General features: G+C 61.9%; 1 protein-coding gene across 6 annotated transcripts in view; it reads left to right on the forward strand.

The window, feature by feature from the left end:
* The window catches only part of SH3TC1 (SH3 domain and tetratricopeptide repeats 1), a 47,356-nt gene that overhangs the window by 12,866 nt on the left and 17,986 nt on the right, over positions 1–16,504 (forward strand). For 2 of the 6 annotated variants that reach the window (XM_036921319.2, XM_036921326.2), the window contains exons 1-7: positions 792–939; positions 7,200–7,384; positions 11,004–11,075; positions 13,341–13,468; positions 14,586–14,691; positions 15,499–15,645; positions 16,308–16,494. In XM_036921319.2, coding sequence (XP_036777214.2) covers positions 7,213–7,384; positions 11,004–11,075; positions 13,341–13,468; positions 14,586–14,691; positions 15,499–15,645; positions 16,308–16,494 — 812 coding nt within the window. In that variant the 5' untranslated portion in view covers positions 792–939; positions 7,200–7,212. Of the gene's footprint in view, positions 1–791; positions 940–7,199; positions 7,385–11,003; positions 11,076–13,340; positions 13,469–14,585; positions 14,692–15,498; positions 15,646–16,307; positions 16,495–16,504 lie in introns of those variants that run through there. The other 4 variants (XM_036921320.2, XM_036921322.2, XM_036921325.2 and 1 more) reach the window with 4 other exon arrangements.

The raw sequence follows: 16,504 nt of genomic DNA on the forward strand, positions 1-16,504 counted from the left end.
ATTGCCACATAACAGAGATTTTTCCTGGTTTAAAACAGACAATGTGTGAAAGCTCAGCCTCCCCCAGGCACGGGATGGAGGAGAAAGTCACCCATTTGTTCTCAACTCCTGGGGCTGGGCTGGCCAGCAGCTGGAGCCGGCCCCACCTCGGCAAGGGCCTGAGGGCCGACCCTCTGCTCCTGCTTCTTGTCTAGGCCCCTAGGACACCCAGCCCCAGCTCGCCAGAGAGCACGGCTCAGATGACCTGCCCTCCCACCCAGGTCCGGCCTGGGGCGAGCAGGAAGGCAGAGAGGAAGATAGACATGCGGGCCGACCCGCTGTGCCCACGACATGTTTGGGTTGCTTGGGCCAAGCAGGATGGCACCTGAGCAGAGGGAGGGGCTGCACATGTGTGTATGCACGTGAGCACATGTGTACCTCTGCGTGCAGCATGCATGTGTCTGTGTGCGCATGTACGTGTGTATGTCTTTGCTGTGCATGTGCGCACCGTGTGCATGCATGTGTGCACAGTAAGTGGAAGAGGAATGGAGCAGTGCTGAGGGTGGCAGGGCCGCAGCGCCGGCAGCTGGGGGACGTCCTCAATCCCAGATGCCAGGCAGGAGCAGGGGTGTCCCCTGGCTTCCACCTCAGAGCCGGGGGCTGGGCAGCGGGCTGGTGGGACAGGCCCTGGAGCTGGTCCAGGAAGGAGCTGATGATCAACTGGCCTGCGGTGTCCTGGGACTGCCTCTGCCACGGGCCGAGGCGCAGGGAGGAAGTGGGGCAGGAAGCAGGGGGTGGGGGCGGCGTGGAGCAGTCAGCCGGGCTGTGGGCGGCCGCCGCCCGCTCTGGCTTCCTGAGCCAGTCCGCACCGCCGGCCAGCCAGGAGCCGGGAGCAGCCACCTGGTGCCTGCCGTCCTGCAGCCGGCGGCCGGGGGGCTGCCTCTGAGGAGCGGGGCGCAGGTATGGGGCGCTGGGACGGGGGGTGTGGGCTGGCCCACCAGGGTTTGTGCACACAGCCGGGTCTTCTACCGCTGCATGTAGAAATCGCCTCTGGCCTTTCACTTTCCTGAAAACTTCTCTGACATTGTGGAATTGTGGGGCGGCTGTGCGGAGTGGTGGTGACCGTAGGGAGCTCACGTCTGCCGCGGCACCGCCGCTCTCTGGTCTCTCCCGACCTCACCGACACGCAGGTACTTAGCCGGTGCGTCCTGAGGGTCTGGACGAGCCCAGGAAATCCAGCCAGCAATAAGGGATTCCAGCTCTAGGGAGGCTCACTTGGGACACCAGCCTGGTTGGTGCCACACTGAGCAGACACCACAAGTGTCTGGGTGGGGCTGCATCTGTGACCCTGCCACACTGAAGTCACCAACCCGGGCCTCTTTCCATTACAATAATGGGTACCTTGACCAGGGGCACCAACCAGAAAGTTCTAGGGGAGGATGCAGACCCAGGCCTTCTGGCATCAGGTCTTGCCCTGGGCACATGGTCCTGGCACACCACGGAGACCCTCACCTGTCCTCTAGGGACCCCTCCAGGAGTCCCAGGACCCCCAGCCCTGTCTGCGGGAGTGTCCAACTCACAGAAATGATGGATGGTAAAGTGACATCGGAGGAGTAAGGGCGATGGCCGTTGTCGGAATTGGGGGCAGCCTGCAGGAGGGCGGGCTGCTTGGGCATGACCTCTCCATGCCCCATCTGGGGGCTCTGCAGCTGGGCTCATGCTTGGAGGCAGGGTGGGGGCTGAAATTCTGTACTCAGGCCCCCAGATCTCAGACCACGCCTGTGCCCCCAGCTAGCCCATCACCGCAGCAGCACGCTGAGCCTCTGCTTGCCCATCTGGGAAATGGCACAGTGACACCTCCTGCAGGTTGCCAAGAGGATTCGGAGAGGATGCTCAGGTGGTACCCGGGTGGTGGCTGTTACGTTGCCAACACCATTGTTGAAATGATGACTCCTCCCGCGTTGGGCATTGTACCATGTAATGAGCCACATACAATGCCACAACACGGGTGAGGTTAACCTGCCTCGCAGCAGAGAGAGTCACGCCACAGGGTTCCTGGGTGAACTAGTGCCCTGGGGCGGCCATAACCAAGGACACGCTAGGGACCAACAGCAATAGAAATGCACCCTTTCCCAGATCTGGGGGTGAGTCTGAAATTAAGGTGTCACCAGGGCCACTTCCCTCTGGGGGCTCCAGGGAGGGTCCTTCCTGTCTCTTCCAGCTCCTGGGGGCTCCAGCGCTCCTGGGCTTGTGGACACATTATCCCAATCTGTGCCTCCATCATTGTGTGGCCTCCCCCTTTGGGTCTGTGTGTCCCCCCTTTCCTATAGGGACACCAGTCCTTGAGTTTAGGACCACCCTAATCCAATATGACCTCATTTACCTGCATCTGCAAAGACCCTATTTCCAAATAAGTTCACCTTCTGGGGTTCCAGGTGGATATAAATTTGGGGAAACACGATTCACCCAAGCACAGGTTTACCCTCCAAGGTACTTCTCAGTGAAGCGGACAATGTCTGCATGGGCCCCCAAAGAATCTGCTCAGGACAAGCCCAGGGCGAGCTTCGGCCAGACCTCTCCACAGCCATTCAGGGCTGGGGTGGTGCCATCTCACTCTGGTGAGCCCCCCTTTACTGAATGCCAGCCGTCACCCAGGAGTGCTGTCCGTTTCATCCGCCGACCTCCGTGTGAGGCAGCTATCTCCATTCCCCATCTCCGTGAGTAACAGGGGGCCAGGACCTGTCCCCCAGCCCACTGACCCCATATCTCCGTGTTCTGGTGCCAGTTCCCTGGCCCTGCGGTTGGGCCTGCGGCTCATTGCTGACCCCTGGGTATTCCCCGCAACAAGGGAGGACAAAGGGGGGAGGAAGAGCTTCTGAGGGCCCACAGGACGGCTGACAGTGCCGTGAGCCCGTCTCCTGAGCAGCTGCTTTGGCAGGAGGGGAGGGCAGCCTGCGCCACCAGGGAGGCCATCTTACAGACCAGCCCCTGGGTTGAGATGGAGCCCACATCCTCATCGCCGGCTGTGCCTAGGCATCCCACGCTTACGATTGTCACCGCAGCCCCGCCTGCTCGGGCGGCGGGTCACACTGAGCCACAGGAAGGTCCCCAAATCGTCCCTGAGCTGGCTCAGTGCAGGACTGTGAGCCCCAGATGCAGACACGGCCAGGCTGGTCCTGAGCAGGGGGAGGCTGGTGGTTAAAAGCTGGATGCCCGGATGTGGCACCGTCCTGCAGGCGGGGACCCAGAACCTGCTCCTGAAGGATGAGGTGGGGAGGGCAGGGAGGGCGGGGGCCCCGGCGGGCGCAAGGGTCGGGAGCTCAAGACCCCCACAAACAAGAGCCGGGTGCTCTGCTGGGACGCTTCGTGCCTCAGAAGGGTGGCTGCAGCCGGGCCTCCACCGCCCTGTGGCCAGGCAGCGCGCAGGCACTGAGGGGCAGGTCGGCACTGTGGCAAAGGGCAGAGGGAAGGGCACTCTGAGGTCAGGCTTGGCCGGGGCTGGGGAGGGCCTGCGTCCCAAGGGATACCGAGGGTCTTCGGGGCACGGCGAGACTGCGCCCTGGGAGGCGGGAGCAGGGGATACGAGGCACAAAATGACGTGTGACCCATTTACAAAGTCTGGGCTGAGATTCTGCAGGATGCGTCCTGCAATCTGCCTACTTCCTCCTTTGGAAAGAGGCCTCAAGCCGGACCCCCTGCCTGGGGCTCAGCTGCTTCCTGCTATGGGGGCCGGATGCCTAGGAGGGGGCCAGGGGGCCTGGAGGCCCCTGGGGTTAGGAGAACCCCCACCCACCCACCCTCGGGGGTGGCTGGGGGGCGGGAATCAGGTCACAGGTGAGCCCTGGGCGCAGGGCAGCGTGGAGGGGACTGCCTGCCGCGGCTTCACAGCTCTGGATGTCACCTCAGCAGCCCTGCCAGGCTCTGCCTGCCGGGGGAGAGCAGACAGCCCACCTTTCTCCTTTCCACGTCCAGGCCGTTTGGGATGGAGGTCATACGAGGGTCCCAGAGTCATTCCTGCCCAGGCGTGTGCCTGCCTCTGCGGCCCCACAGGCCCTGCCTGCTCTGTCTTTACTGTTAACTCTGGGCGTCCCGATTGCAGAAGTATACTGTCCCCAGAGGGAACAAGCCACGACAAGGAGCTGAAAGGGCCTTCTAGGGTCCTGGTAGGGATCCCCCTCGCCATTTGAGGCCCAGAGCAGAGGGCCAGGCCAAGGCCCTGGGGGCCGAGGCTCCCCCGAGTCAACGTCCACGGACAAGGAGGTGACTCCCTGCACTGCCATCTGAGCTGCTGCCATGCATGTGATGCCTGAGGGACGCCCACTGGGCCCCGGGGCAGAGGCTCTGGGGACAAGAGGACGGGCAACTGGGCTGGGTGCATCGGGTGCTAGTGGCTCCCAAAGCCTCCAGGTCCTGGAAGGAGGGTGGGAGGGGCCCTGGCCACTGGCGCCTCCTCATCCTGCCTGCGTATTGGGAAGAGCCTGTGGGGGCAGGGATGGGCCTCCCCCTGGGTCTGGAGGTCTGGAGCCTGGTAGCAGGTCTGGGACCCAGTTGTTGCTCTGCAGCTGCCCAGCCTCGTGGCTACTGCAAGCCCCCCGTGCTTTGCCCTGGCAGTGATGACCCCTTGGGAGTTGGGGTTATGTGACCAAGAGGGTGCCTGGCCCTGCCCAGCCGCACATGGCCGCCTCTCCACTGTCCCATTCTCTCCACACTCTGCACAGGCTAACGGTTGCTGCCTCCCCCGGGAGGCCCTCCCGACTGTCCAACCCCTTCCCTCCATCTCCGGGGTTGGGAGAGCTCTCTCCCCCTTACAGAATTCACCATAGCATCATGACTGCCCACTTTGTGTCCAGATCCCCAACACAGAAGGCCTGGGTCATCTGCCCTCTGTTCCTGCAGCCCAGCATGCAGCTGGCCACAGGTTGGGCTGGCAGTGGTTGTGCAAACAACCAAAGACTTCAGTGTGGGGTCCAGCCTGCCATCCTGCAGTGGGTGAGGAAGGGGTCTCGGCCTGGCTGGTGCACAGCTGCAGCAAGCTTGGGGCAAGGCCAGCTCTGGGGAGAATGGTGCCCAAGGGGGAGAAGCACCCATGGGCCCCCCTGGGTCACCCCCCTGAAACTTCCTCACACGACGCTAAATGCCTCAAGGGAGTGGGGAGCAGCGTCTCATGACAGCCTCTTGCCACACGGTCGTGGTCCCTCTGGCTGGGTGCTGCACCGGGCAGGTAGGAGGCACCCGGGGGCCCGAGAACAGACAGCGGAAGCCAGCCACTGACGTGCATGTGTGTGTGTGTGCGTGTGAGCGCACACAAGTTAATGTGAGGGCGTGTGGGGGGAGAGTTGCCCACCCCTTGGGGTCCTGTTCTCCCTGTCTGTAAGCTGGGGAGATGCGCCTTCCCCACGGGCTGCCTGGAACCGGCTGAGGCACCAGTACGCGTGGGTGGTGACAAACATTGTGCTGGAGGCCGTCTGAGAACACAGGCCTGCGCAGTCCTGCCGCTGTCCAGCTGTCTGTGCCCCTGTGCAGGCCTCTGGCCTGGCTGCTCTTGGGCTGGAACCTGGAAAGAGGGTGGGGAGGGGGCCTAGAAGGGGTCCTCAGAATGGCTCTGAAAGTTGTACATGCTGGTCAAATGAAGGGCCAGCTACCCCTTGTTTTGTTTTCAGTGAAAATTTGAGGCAAGGAAATAAACCCCCAGGCCCAAGAGACCCCACCGCCTCTCTCTCCTCTTCGGTGCTTTCTGTACACACACAAGGTGAATTTCCCAGAGCGGAGCAGCCCCACGCCAGGGTTAGGCCACCTCGGTGTCTCCCTGTGCTTCCCGAGAGCTCGGTGCTGCGGACCCCACGGCAGCTGTCAGAGCCCGGGCCCCATGTCCTGCGCCCGGACCGTGGTCCCTATTGCTGTCTCCGGCCTGTTCCCCCACGGCAGTCGCTGGCAGAGCTGGGCGACGGGGACTCGTGTCCCTGGCATGTCTGGTCTGCTGCTCAGTGCTCTGTTCTCCAGCATCTGCCACGAAAGGGGGCAGCCCAGGAGGCAGACAAGCCTGGCTTCTCACCTGCAGTTTTGTCCCCAGAGCAGGTCAGAGGGGTGGCTTTCCTGCCTGTGTGCACGTGCACAGGGGATTCCCACTGGCCTGCTCTGGGTTGTGGTTGAAACCGTACAGCTCAACGTCAGTGAACAGTGAGGCCCAAGCGAGGGACTTCCCTTGCGTGTGTGTCCTAGCTTCGTTCTTGCTGACCTTCCACACGAGCAGGGCCACTCCTTGTCCCCGAGGCAGAGGCTGAGCTCAGACGTGGCTGACGCCTGTGGCTGAGGGTGGGGGTCTGCCTCTGCGCGCCTCAGCCCCGCTCAAGGCCACACAGCCCACCTGCCTGGCACCTCATGCGTTCCGTGCCTGGAAGGGGGCTCTGTGCTCTTCTGAATCCTTTGTCACCCGGAGGTGACAAAGCCTGTGACTCCAGGAGCGCGGTCTGTCTGGTTGTAACAGCCCAGGAAGGCGTGAGGCACGATGACCGGCTCTTGGTGGGGGGGCCGCCGGCACCCAGGCTGGGGAGCAGTCGCTGGTTCCCCTTGGCCACTTCCTTCTTCCCAGGGCAGCCTGGGACCCAGCCCACTTCCTGCCTGAAGGGATGGCCTTCTGGGTACCCTCGTAGGTCCGGGCCTCTTCTGGCGGGAGGGACGGAGCCAAGGAGGGGCAGGAGCTCCTGGGGACGTGAGGCCCAGCGCAGAGGAGGCCTCGTGACGCGGGCCTGAGCAGTCATCTCTCGGGGATGAGGAGTCCCTGGAGAGGGTTCGGCCCAGCCCTGCCCGGCGGGACGTGGGGTGGGCTTATCTCAAATCCAGGGTCCGAGGACACCTGCTTATTCCTGCCCCCACGCGTCCCTCTTGCTTGCACATGCACCCAGGTACCTGCAGTGACGCCTTGAGTGGCCACCACATGTCAGGCTCTGGGCTATTTCCTTGGGGTCTTCTGAGGGGTAAACATGGGCACCCCACCTGCTCACAGAGACTTCCAACCTCATGGGCCAGGCGGGCATTGTGGGCACCCAAAGGGGCTTGTCCTGGCCAGAGAGGAGGCGACCGAAAGCCATGCTCTGGAAAGATGTGCCAGGTCCGCCAGGCAGAAGGGAGGCGGCCTCTCCTCCTGACCCCAAATCTGGCGGCAGTGTCTGTCCTCGGGACAGGCTGTCACTGCTGACCCCCACCCTGTCTTCTCTCCACAGAGGCTGGCTGGGCATGAAGGGGGCAGGAGAGGCGGTCTCTGAGGAGCCGGGCCTGACGGCGAGGGGTCCTGAGGGGCCCTTGGGAGGCAGCGGCAGTGACCACCAAGTCCAGAGAGGGGCTGGGAGCTCGTCGGTCGGCTGGGAGCGAGCAGGGCCTGAGGAGGCCGGGGCTCCGGTCAGAGGCGGTGAGTTGCTGCCCCAGGTCCACCCCGCTGTCTGCCTGTCCGCGGACATGGCCGTGTCTGCCTGGCCAGCGTGTGTGTGGAGAGAGCACCATGTCCAGTGAGTCACTGGTCAGAGAGGGGGCCCGACTCATGTTTGTCCAGGGGCACGTCAGTGGTCGCATAACGGGCAGAGGAAGGGGCTTGGAAATTCTAGAACACCTGCCCCGCCAGTTTATGCCTCTCACAAGCCTGTGAATTCCCAGAGTCCTGCTTCGCCCTCAGGATGTAACCCCCTGGGGCTGCTCAGGGTGGGGCACCAGTGAGTGGTCAGGCCAGGCCTGGGGCCAGGCGGTGAGGAGCAGCCGGAGCAGGCCTGCCGCGGGCGGAGTCGCCTCCCACCCCTCAGGCCCCTGCATTTCTGATCCATTCTGATCTTGATTGGCACAGGGCTGCTGCTCACCTCGGGCCCCAGCATCCCTGCTTAGAAACCCGGGGGGTGGCCTAGGTCATCTCCAGGGCTCCGGAGGACAGGAGGGAAGGAGGCAGAGACCGCGGTGTGCCCAGGCCCCTCCCGGAGCTGGGGACGGCCTGTGGCCCCCGACTTCATCCTCAGCTCGCCCGCCTTCCTCCCAGTCACCCAGCTGCCCCCTGGGGCGCTAGAGATTGGCACACAGGAGATGCTCAATAACTATTCGATCGACCCATGAATGATTGATGCTTTGGGAGGATGGAAATAGAACCTCACTCACGGTACCTGGCCCAGAGCCTGGCACGGTCCATGCTCGGCGGGTTGAGGAATTTTGTACCTGTTATCCTGGTCCTTCTGGGTGTGGGCAGAGAAGGGGAGAGCCAGGGTGGGGCCTCCTGGCTGCCAACCCACAGTGAGAAGTGGTCCTGCCATCAGTCGCCTGCCTGGCCTGGAGGGGAGCCCAGAGGAACCGTGGGGGCTTGGGGTGGGGAGCTCACTGCCGACATGGACTCCAGCTCCCCGGAGATGGGGAAGAAGGAGCCGAGGCCTCCTGGGCACGTGCGGGCTGGCCCAGCCTCCCAGTGACCCCCAGCCCGGGGAGAGGGTGACAGCGTCTCGTGCTGCACCAGAACAGGAAGCATTTGCCCTTATTTCCAGGTGCCTCCTGCCCCAGCCGCTCTGCCCCAGTGTCCTGTGGGGAGGATCCGTGAGCCCAGGCCGGGGGCAGTGCCCTCCCCTCCCAGAAGGTGCCCCCAGCTGAGGCAGGGTCGCCGCGTCCACGTGGGGCTCCTTCGCCTTTGCCTTGTCTTTCGGCGACTTTGGACCAATGACAGAAGTCACAGGAAGTGATACCAGCAATTCCCATTCACCCCCACCCAGAGCCCGCAGGCTTTAGCATCTCACTGCATCTGCTCTCTTTGTATTTATATATATATATTTTTCTCAGCTGTTTAAGAGTAAATTGCAGGTAATTTATCTCCAAATACTTCGGCATGTGTGTCTCCTAAACCAGGACATAATCTTCCACAACCACAGCACCGAGAGGTTCCACTGTTACCCCCTGGTTTAAACAACACTGTCATCTAATCTGCAGACCTTGCTCAGATCTCACCATCTGTCCCAATAATGTTCTTTCCAGCAAAAGGACACCCAGGTTCGTGCTAGTGCTCGCTGCCACATCTCCGGGGTGCCTGTAATCTAGAGGTTGATGTTTGGAAGAACACAGGCCAGTTATTCTGCAGAACGCCCCTCAGTGTGGCGTGGCTGACGTGTCTTCACCTGCACAGTCAGGTACTGGGGGTGGGAGCACCCGGAGGCGCGTGTCTCAGAGCAGCGTAGCAGGAGGTGTGACAGACGCCGGTTCATCTCCATATGGTGATGGGCATTTTGAGCACTTGGGTAAGGGAAGGGTTGACAGGTCCATCTCCCCAAAGTTAGACTGTTTCTTTGTCACTAGCAAGTAGCCTGTGGGAAGACACTTCAAGACTATGGACGGTCCTGTTCCTCCTCACACTCGTAAAGCACTAGTGTGACCTTCCACGGAGGTTCTGGACAGAAGGCACAGTCGCTGTGATGACTGATGGTTGCTGAACAGTGCCTTTCTAGTCCTCATGCCGTCTACATTCATTAAGAGACTTTCTACTGTAAGGGAGAGCTGCCTCTGTCCCCAGTGACATTGAACAATTAAATACAAATTGTTTTTTGTGTGGGCTCATGGATCTGAACTTCATTTCCTGGACCAAATGAGTTGCCACGTTATTTATGTTGTTGAAACCACTCCAGTTTGATCTTCCGACAAGCTCCCATCGTTCTACGAGCTCATCGTGTGTTCTGGGGCTGCAGGCCACTCAGGTCTGGTCCCGCACTCTCCCTACCTGAGCCCTGAAACCGGCCGTTTGTCCAGGGGCCTTGGCTTCGGAATTGAAAGATGGGGCTTAACGCCGAGATCTTAGCGCCATACCCTTCTTCGGCTTTGAGGGGCATTTCTGGGCCCCCACGGCGGGCCTGGCTCTGGGGCGGCCCTGGGACACAGAGCGGGCAAGGCCTGCATGTGAGTCGCACAGGCGGTGGTACGCACGGGGTTGGTGCAGTGCATGGAGGCGGTCAACAGACGCTGGCGGGGAGAGAGCGGAACCTAGCGCCATCATGACGCAGGTCCGGGGATGCAGCCGCGTCTTGCCCACGGCTGTGAGCAGAAGGTCTGGAAGCGGGGGAAACAGCTGCGTGGAAATTCAGCACCCTCTGCAAAACCACAGGCTTTTCCAAACCAGATCCTCTCTGTCCTAAAACCCGACGGCTCATCCCGTGTTACAGACAAGGAAGCTGAGTAGCCCAGCAGCGAGGTGCCCGAGCCAAGATGTGGACGGGGAGCCGGGGTGGGGGAACAGCCAGCCAAGGACTGAGCTGTCACTCAGGGTTCAGGAGCCCATTGTCTGCTCTTGTTCCTGAGTGAGACCCCCAGCCCTGCACTTTGGGGCATCTCACTAACCCTCACCAGGCAGTGAGCCACATTCCACCAGCCTCACCAGGCCCAAAGAGCACGAGTCACCCAGTGAGTGGCTGGTGCAGCCGAGGCAGGTGCGGCTCTATCCGTGCCAGACCCTGGGTTCCTCCTGGGCTGTCACCTCCCCTCTGTAGTCAGCAGAATAATGACCCCCCAAAAGCCCACATCCTAAACCCCAGAATTTATGGCAAAAGTGGCTCTGCAGATGAGATAAGGGTCTTGAGAGGGGGAGGTCACCCGGGGTGAGAATCAGAGGGACTGCGAGATGTTGCCCTGCGTCCTGGGGTTGGAGGAGGGGCCATGAGCCAAGGAACAGGCGCTTCTAGAAGCTGGAGAGGCCAGGGCACCGGTCCTCCCCAGGGGCCTCCAGGGGGAACCAGCCCTGTCCACACCTTGATTTTAGCCAGTGAGACCGTCGACTCCAGAAGGCAAGATAATACACTCCTGCTGTTTCAGAAGCCACCAAGCTGGGGGCGATGTGTCACAGCAGGAGGAGACCCAGGCCTCTGTCCAGGCTGGGCTTCTGCGACCCTGGGGGACAGGAGCTCATGGGAATGGCGGTTTGCAGGGTCGGGGTGCACCTCTTCCAGAAATACCTGGGGAGTGGTGCCCGCATAACTGAGAGTGGCCGGCTCTCACCCTGATCTCACAAACCTGCTCTGTTACAGATGCCATTCCTCTGTGCGCCTCGCCGCCAGCTGCGGGGACCCCTCCAGGCCAGATGGGAGCCTACCCCACAGGTAGACATCCTCAGGTGCTACGGGGTTGGATCTGGACTGGGGGTGTGAACGTGGGAATCCTGGGCATCCCCTTCCCTCCACCCCAACTGTCCCATGGACTTTGAGCTCAGGAATGTCCAACCCAAAGTGGACATTCTCAAAGTGTGGCCCCGGACTTCCTGCCTTGAGATCACAGTGGGGTTGGGTAGGGACTCATCCAATGCAGATGCCAGGTGCAGCTCTCCGGTTCCCATCCAGCCAGTCAGCGTGGGGCCCAGGGGTCTGCACTTGCACTTGGAGCCAGAAACCTGGTGTCTGCCTGCATTTGCCAAGGCCTCCCTTGGCCTCTGTGTGTGCATCTGCCCAGAGAGGGGACATGGCCCTGGATGCCAAAGGCAGGGAATTGAGAGCCCATGAGTGGGAGCATGGAGGGGTCACAGGCGGGACATGGGACCAGACCAGAGAGCCCACCGTGTTCCAGAGATCTCAGAGGGAGGGGGCAGGCCCTGGGAGAGGCATCCAGGCTTCTGGGAGGCGGCTCTGAGGACAGGTGGGCTTTCCAGAGGGCATGGAAGGTGGGGGGCAGCCTGAGTGGCGGTGGTGCATGCCCAGGCTGGGGAGGCGGTAAGGTCCCCCTTCTGCTGGGCACCCCATGGCTGGCCCCTGGCTGTGGTGGGCACGGAGACCGCAGTGCTGTTGTCGGTTCACCTCTGCCTTGATGCCGCTTACCCTCCCTCCTTCTTCTGGGCGGTCAGCGCTGCTTGCGGCTCCTGCGTGGTGGCACGGCGGGCGATGCGGCAGATCCTTCTGGGTCTGAAAACGCAACCACGCCCTTTTACGGGAGTAGGGGGGTCCTGTGACAGAGCTGGCTGCGAGATACCAGGCCAAGCTTGCTGCCTGATCCCAGATTCCAGAAATCTCCATGCTGCCCTGCCCCTGGCCCTGCCGCACAGGAGAGCTGGGGTGTTTTCTCCAAGGTCCCCGGGCTAGAAAGTTCTAAGGCAGGTGCAAGGCCTCTTCAGAGGGTGTGGGGCATCTCTCCTCGCCTCCCCTCCCCCTAGTCTTCTCTCCCCCCATCACTCCCCCCTTCTCCTTCCTCCCCTCCTCCTCTGGAGCAGCCCATGCTCTGGGATCCCTGCTGCATGGCCAGGAGGCCTTTTGGGGGAACCGGGATGGGTACGTGTGGCAGGTATTTGCGCTGAGATCTGAATCATAGGGCAGCCAGCCAGGCCAGAACTTGGTCTGGAAGAGGGTACTTCAAGTGGAGAATATGGTACATGCAAAGGCCCTGGGGTGTGTGCGGAATGCCTCCGTGTCTCAGGGCAGCAGAGAGAAGGCCACAGGCTGGAGGAGAGGAGGACAGGTGGGGAGGGGGAGCAGGGCCAGAGGCTCAGGCTGTGCCGGCGGAAGCCCACAGCAGCTGCCCACAGTAGCCACATGTGGTGATTTGTATATAAATTTAACTTAAATAAAATAAAAAATCAAGTTCCTTGGCTACACTGGCCACATTTCAAGGACTAAGCAGTGTCCTGGCTAGTAGCCACTGTGCAGGACAGTGTAGAGAAAACATGTATGTTGAGCCAGAAAGTTCCAGCGATGGCCCTGCCCCAGAGGGCTGGAAAGGGTGTGCAGTCAGCCAGAGCTCGTTGTCAGGGGCCTCTCTGGCTCTCCGTGGACCAGAGGACTGTCTGGAGGGAGGCCCAGGGCATAGACAACTGCCCACGTCAGGCCTTGGGGCTGGGGCAGTGGAGAGGGGCTCACAGGTGGGCCATCCGGTGGGTGATGGAGGGCGGTGTCTTGGTCTGAGCAGGGTGGGGATGGGGGCCCTTCTGGAGATGGATTAAAAGGGGGAAGAGCCCATTTAGGGGGCAGGATTGAGAGTTCTAGGGTGCCTGCTGGACACCAGATGCCCCCATCTGGAGCTTGGGGTGGTGGAGAGGCCAGGGCTGAAGGTCACGGTGACCTGGGACCATTTGCTGAATGGTCCTTGCTGGCCTGTCCTGGGCTGTACCCCGAGGCCCCTTCTTCCTGTCACTGTAGGATATAGGTGGCATGTGACCTACTCATCATGACAGAAACCGGGGCTCAGGGGAGACAAGCAACTGCAGAATTTTCACAGGAACTGCCTGGCGTGGCGACTGACCATGACCCAGGAGACCCAGTGAGCCCAGGGCCCCAGGCCTCAGCACTCGGTCTGCAGGCTGGAGGCTCAGGGGACGGAGGTCCCCCCGCAGGACTCCCAGCCTGAGCCCGGCGAACTGCCTGACCTTGACCTGCCCCTTCCAGACCTGACCCTGCAGCTGCTGGCTGTGCGGAGGAAGAGTGGGCTCCCGGACCCCCGCCTGCAGCAGGCCCTGCAGGGCCAGCTCCGCCTGCTGGAGAACGATAGCCGGGAGGTGGCCCGTGCTCTCGGGGTGAGGTGGCCCCTTGGGGACCGGGGGAGGTGGGTGGGAGGGTGAGTGAGCAGAGGTGTCGGGGCTCCACGCTCGAGAACGGGACAGAGGAGGAGGGTCCGTGGCGGCCAGGCGTCGGGGGACCAAGGACAAGGGTGGGGGAGGCGGCCCTGACCGTACCTTGTGGTGGCGCCGTGGCTTTCCCTCACCTACTCTCCTGGGGGTCTGGCTCCAGGGACCACTGACCACACCCTGCAGCCCCAGCCACACCTGGGCCACCATGTTCCCAGTGTCACCCCCAGCCACCCTGCCGGGATTTTAAGAGCATCTTTTGTAGGGTGTGAAAAGGACTGGTGGGCGTCCAGCTCACTTTCAGCGTGATTTTTAAGGATCCTGACCCTGCTGGCGTTTGCGCCAAAGAGTGGCCTGCTGACGGGCCCCGTGGCAGAGGTCCTGGGACTGAGGGCTGGGCAGTCGCCACCTGGCCTTGCCTGGCCTTGGCTGATGCCCCTTAGCTTCCATGAGCCAGGCTTCCTCAGTCCGTGCCAGAGATCCTTAGAGTGACGGCCCCGCGGAGTGGATGTGAGGGTCCTGCAGGCAGCATGCCAGTGCTCAGTGGCGGGGCTGCCCTTTGATGCCGGGCAAGGTAGCACAGTGGCTCTGAGGCTGAGTGCGGCTCACGGAGGGTCAGACCTCAGGTGACGGCCGTTCTGCTCTGTCACGTGGGGATGGCACTAGTGCCCCTTCCCTCCCCAACAAACAAGCTTTGTGAGCGGTAAGGGCCCTGGCGTCAGTTGGTGTTATTTGTAATGCCCGTCCCACCAGGAGCGTTCATGGGTCAGAGGTCAGAGGGGTGGACACGAGGGAGCGGGGACAGGCTTGTGGAGGGCAAGGGGCCAGGGCTGCAGGGCTCTGAGCTCTGGGTAGGAGCAGAGCTTGGTCCAGGCACTGGGGAGCCGCTGCTGACCTGGGAGCAGGGGAGGAGCAGCCTTGGACTGTAAGGCAGTCAGCTCCATGCTTGCTGCCCCTGCCAGGGTCACTTCTGCAGAATATTCCCACTGTGTGGCTCTGCCCGCCTGATGGTCAGATGCCCCAAAGCTGCTGAGCTCATTTCTGATTCCTGTTTCTTGGCCATAAGGAGTTATCAGCCAGGCTGCTGTCCATCCACAGTGACCAGCATCGGATCGTGGTGACGTTTAAGACTTTCGAAGAAATCTGGAAGTTCTCCACCTACCATGCTCTTGGTAAAGCCGTGGGCCTCCCGGAACTGGCTGTGGGAACCCCCCCTGGGGGACACCTGTCACCACCAAGCACTTCATGTCACAAATCAGGGCTTTAGTATAGGTCAGTTCACAATGGCTCGCCCAGTGAAACATGGGCCCTAGGGTGCTCACCTGTCCTCAGGGAGATGGTGACGGGCTGCTGCAGAGGCACGCGGGCCGAGCTCCCGGGTCCTTCCCAGCACGTGCTGCCCGCTCACCTAACCAGACCCGAGTGAAGCTGAGCTCAGACTGGCCGAGCACAGACCAGAAAATGTTATTTCTCCCCGGGCTGAAGTTCTTCCTTTCCAAACTGCTCCCCTTGCCACCGGGAGACATGTGCGGGGTCTCACCACACCCCCCGGGGCACCCCGCTTCGCATCCATGGTTCGAGGACCAAGGGAGCAGAAAATCAGAATCGTAGCGACGATTTCCTACATGCCGTGAGGAGGGCCCATGCCGACCCCCTCGTGTGCCCAGTCTCTGAATCCTCTTGTCCCATCTCGTGGATGAAGAGACTGAGGGTCCTAGAGGCAGAAACCAGTCCTTATCTGAATGTTCTGCATCACAGGGAGATCAAATAAGCTGTCCGTGGTCATGGCCGCTCTGCTCGCAGCCCAGAGCATCAGACCTGTGGCCTACCTGGGTGTGGGCGGGACTGGGAGCCCCAGAGAAGGGCGGGCTCTTTCCCTGGAGCTGGTCAGCACAGGGCTTGGCCAGCCCCGGGCTGGGGGCGCTCTCCTGCCTGCTTCCGGAGCCTGCTGGTGACCAGGGCCTGTCTGGTGCCCCCAGGCTTCACTCATCACTGCCTGGAAAACCTGCTTCTGGACCAGGCCTTCTGGCTGCTCCCGCCCGACGAGGATGAGGAGGCGGCCATCCAAGTCCATGTGGATGAGGAAGCCTTACAGCTGACGCACGAGAACCTCCTCGCCCAGGAAGGTGAGGGCTGCGTGGTGACACTCACTGGCCAGCTCTAGGCTGTGCAGGGCCCTGGGGCTGTGGGCACAGAAGTGCTCTGGAGCTGGCATGCATGTAGGGGCACTGGGACTTCGGGCAAGGAGGGGTTCCTCATAGTGAAATGCCTGGGCTCCATTACTTCACTGTGAAGACCCTGGTCAGCCCCCAAAGAAATAGCAGGAAAGGGATCTCTGGAGGGCCGCCCCACGCTGCGTTCCTGTCTTGCTAGTGGCCTCCTAGCTGGGCTCCAAGTCTGCAGCAAAGGGCACATAAAGCCAGCTGGCCTGCCCCGGCCACAGTGAGGAAGAGAAGTGGCCTGCTGAGGCCGCACACCTGGTGGGGGTCCAAGCAGGAAGCTCCTGGGGCCACATGTCTGGTCCTCAGAGCACAGGCGGGAGACCCAAGGCTGAGAGGGGCCCGCAGGACAAGTCCAGGCAGCCCCAGGACTCCAGCCTGGCTGGCCTCCCATCGGGGCCCCTGGGCACCCAGTGTCTGGGCGCAGCTGTCTCTGCAGGTGGTTCTCGGCAGGGCACTCCTGCAGGCGCTGCCTTCACACAGGGTGGGGAACGGGGTGCCCCACTGGGCCAGGGTACAGCTGCCTTGGTGGCCAGCCACGCCAAATGACCCTCTCTGTCACTTTGAAGGTCCTTTCTTTGTCCTGTGTCCTGACTACCATGTGAGAGTGACAACTGGCCTCCAGGGTGCAGCAAGGGGTCCTCAGGCCCCCAGCCAGGCTTTGGGGGTCCCGCAGGGGGAGGCAGCCCCGGCAGCGGACTCTTCGGCCCCCTGCCCCAGCACACCCTCCGAGGAACCTTTGATTGCGTTTCATCAGTAGGTACCG

Source organism: Manis pentadactyla, chromosome 5 (genome assembly GCF_030020395.1).
Source record: "Manis pentadactyla isolate mManPen7 chromosome 5, mManPen7.hap1, whole genome shotgun sequence".
Lineage (NCBI taxonomy): Eukaryota > Metazoa > Chordata > Mammalia > Pholidota > Manidae > Manis > Manis pentadactyla.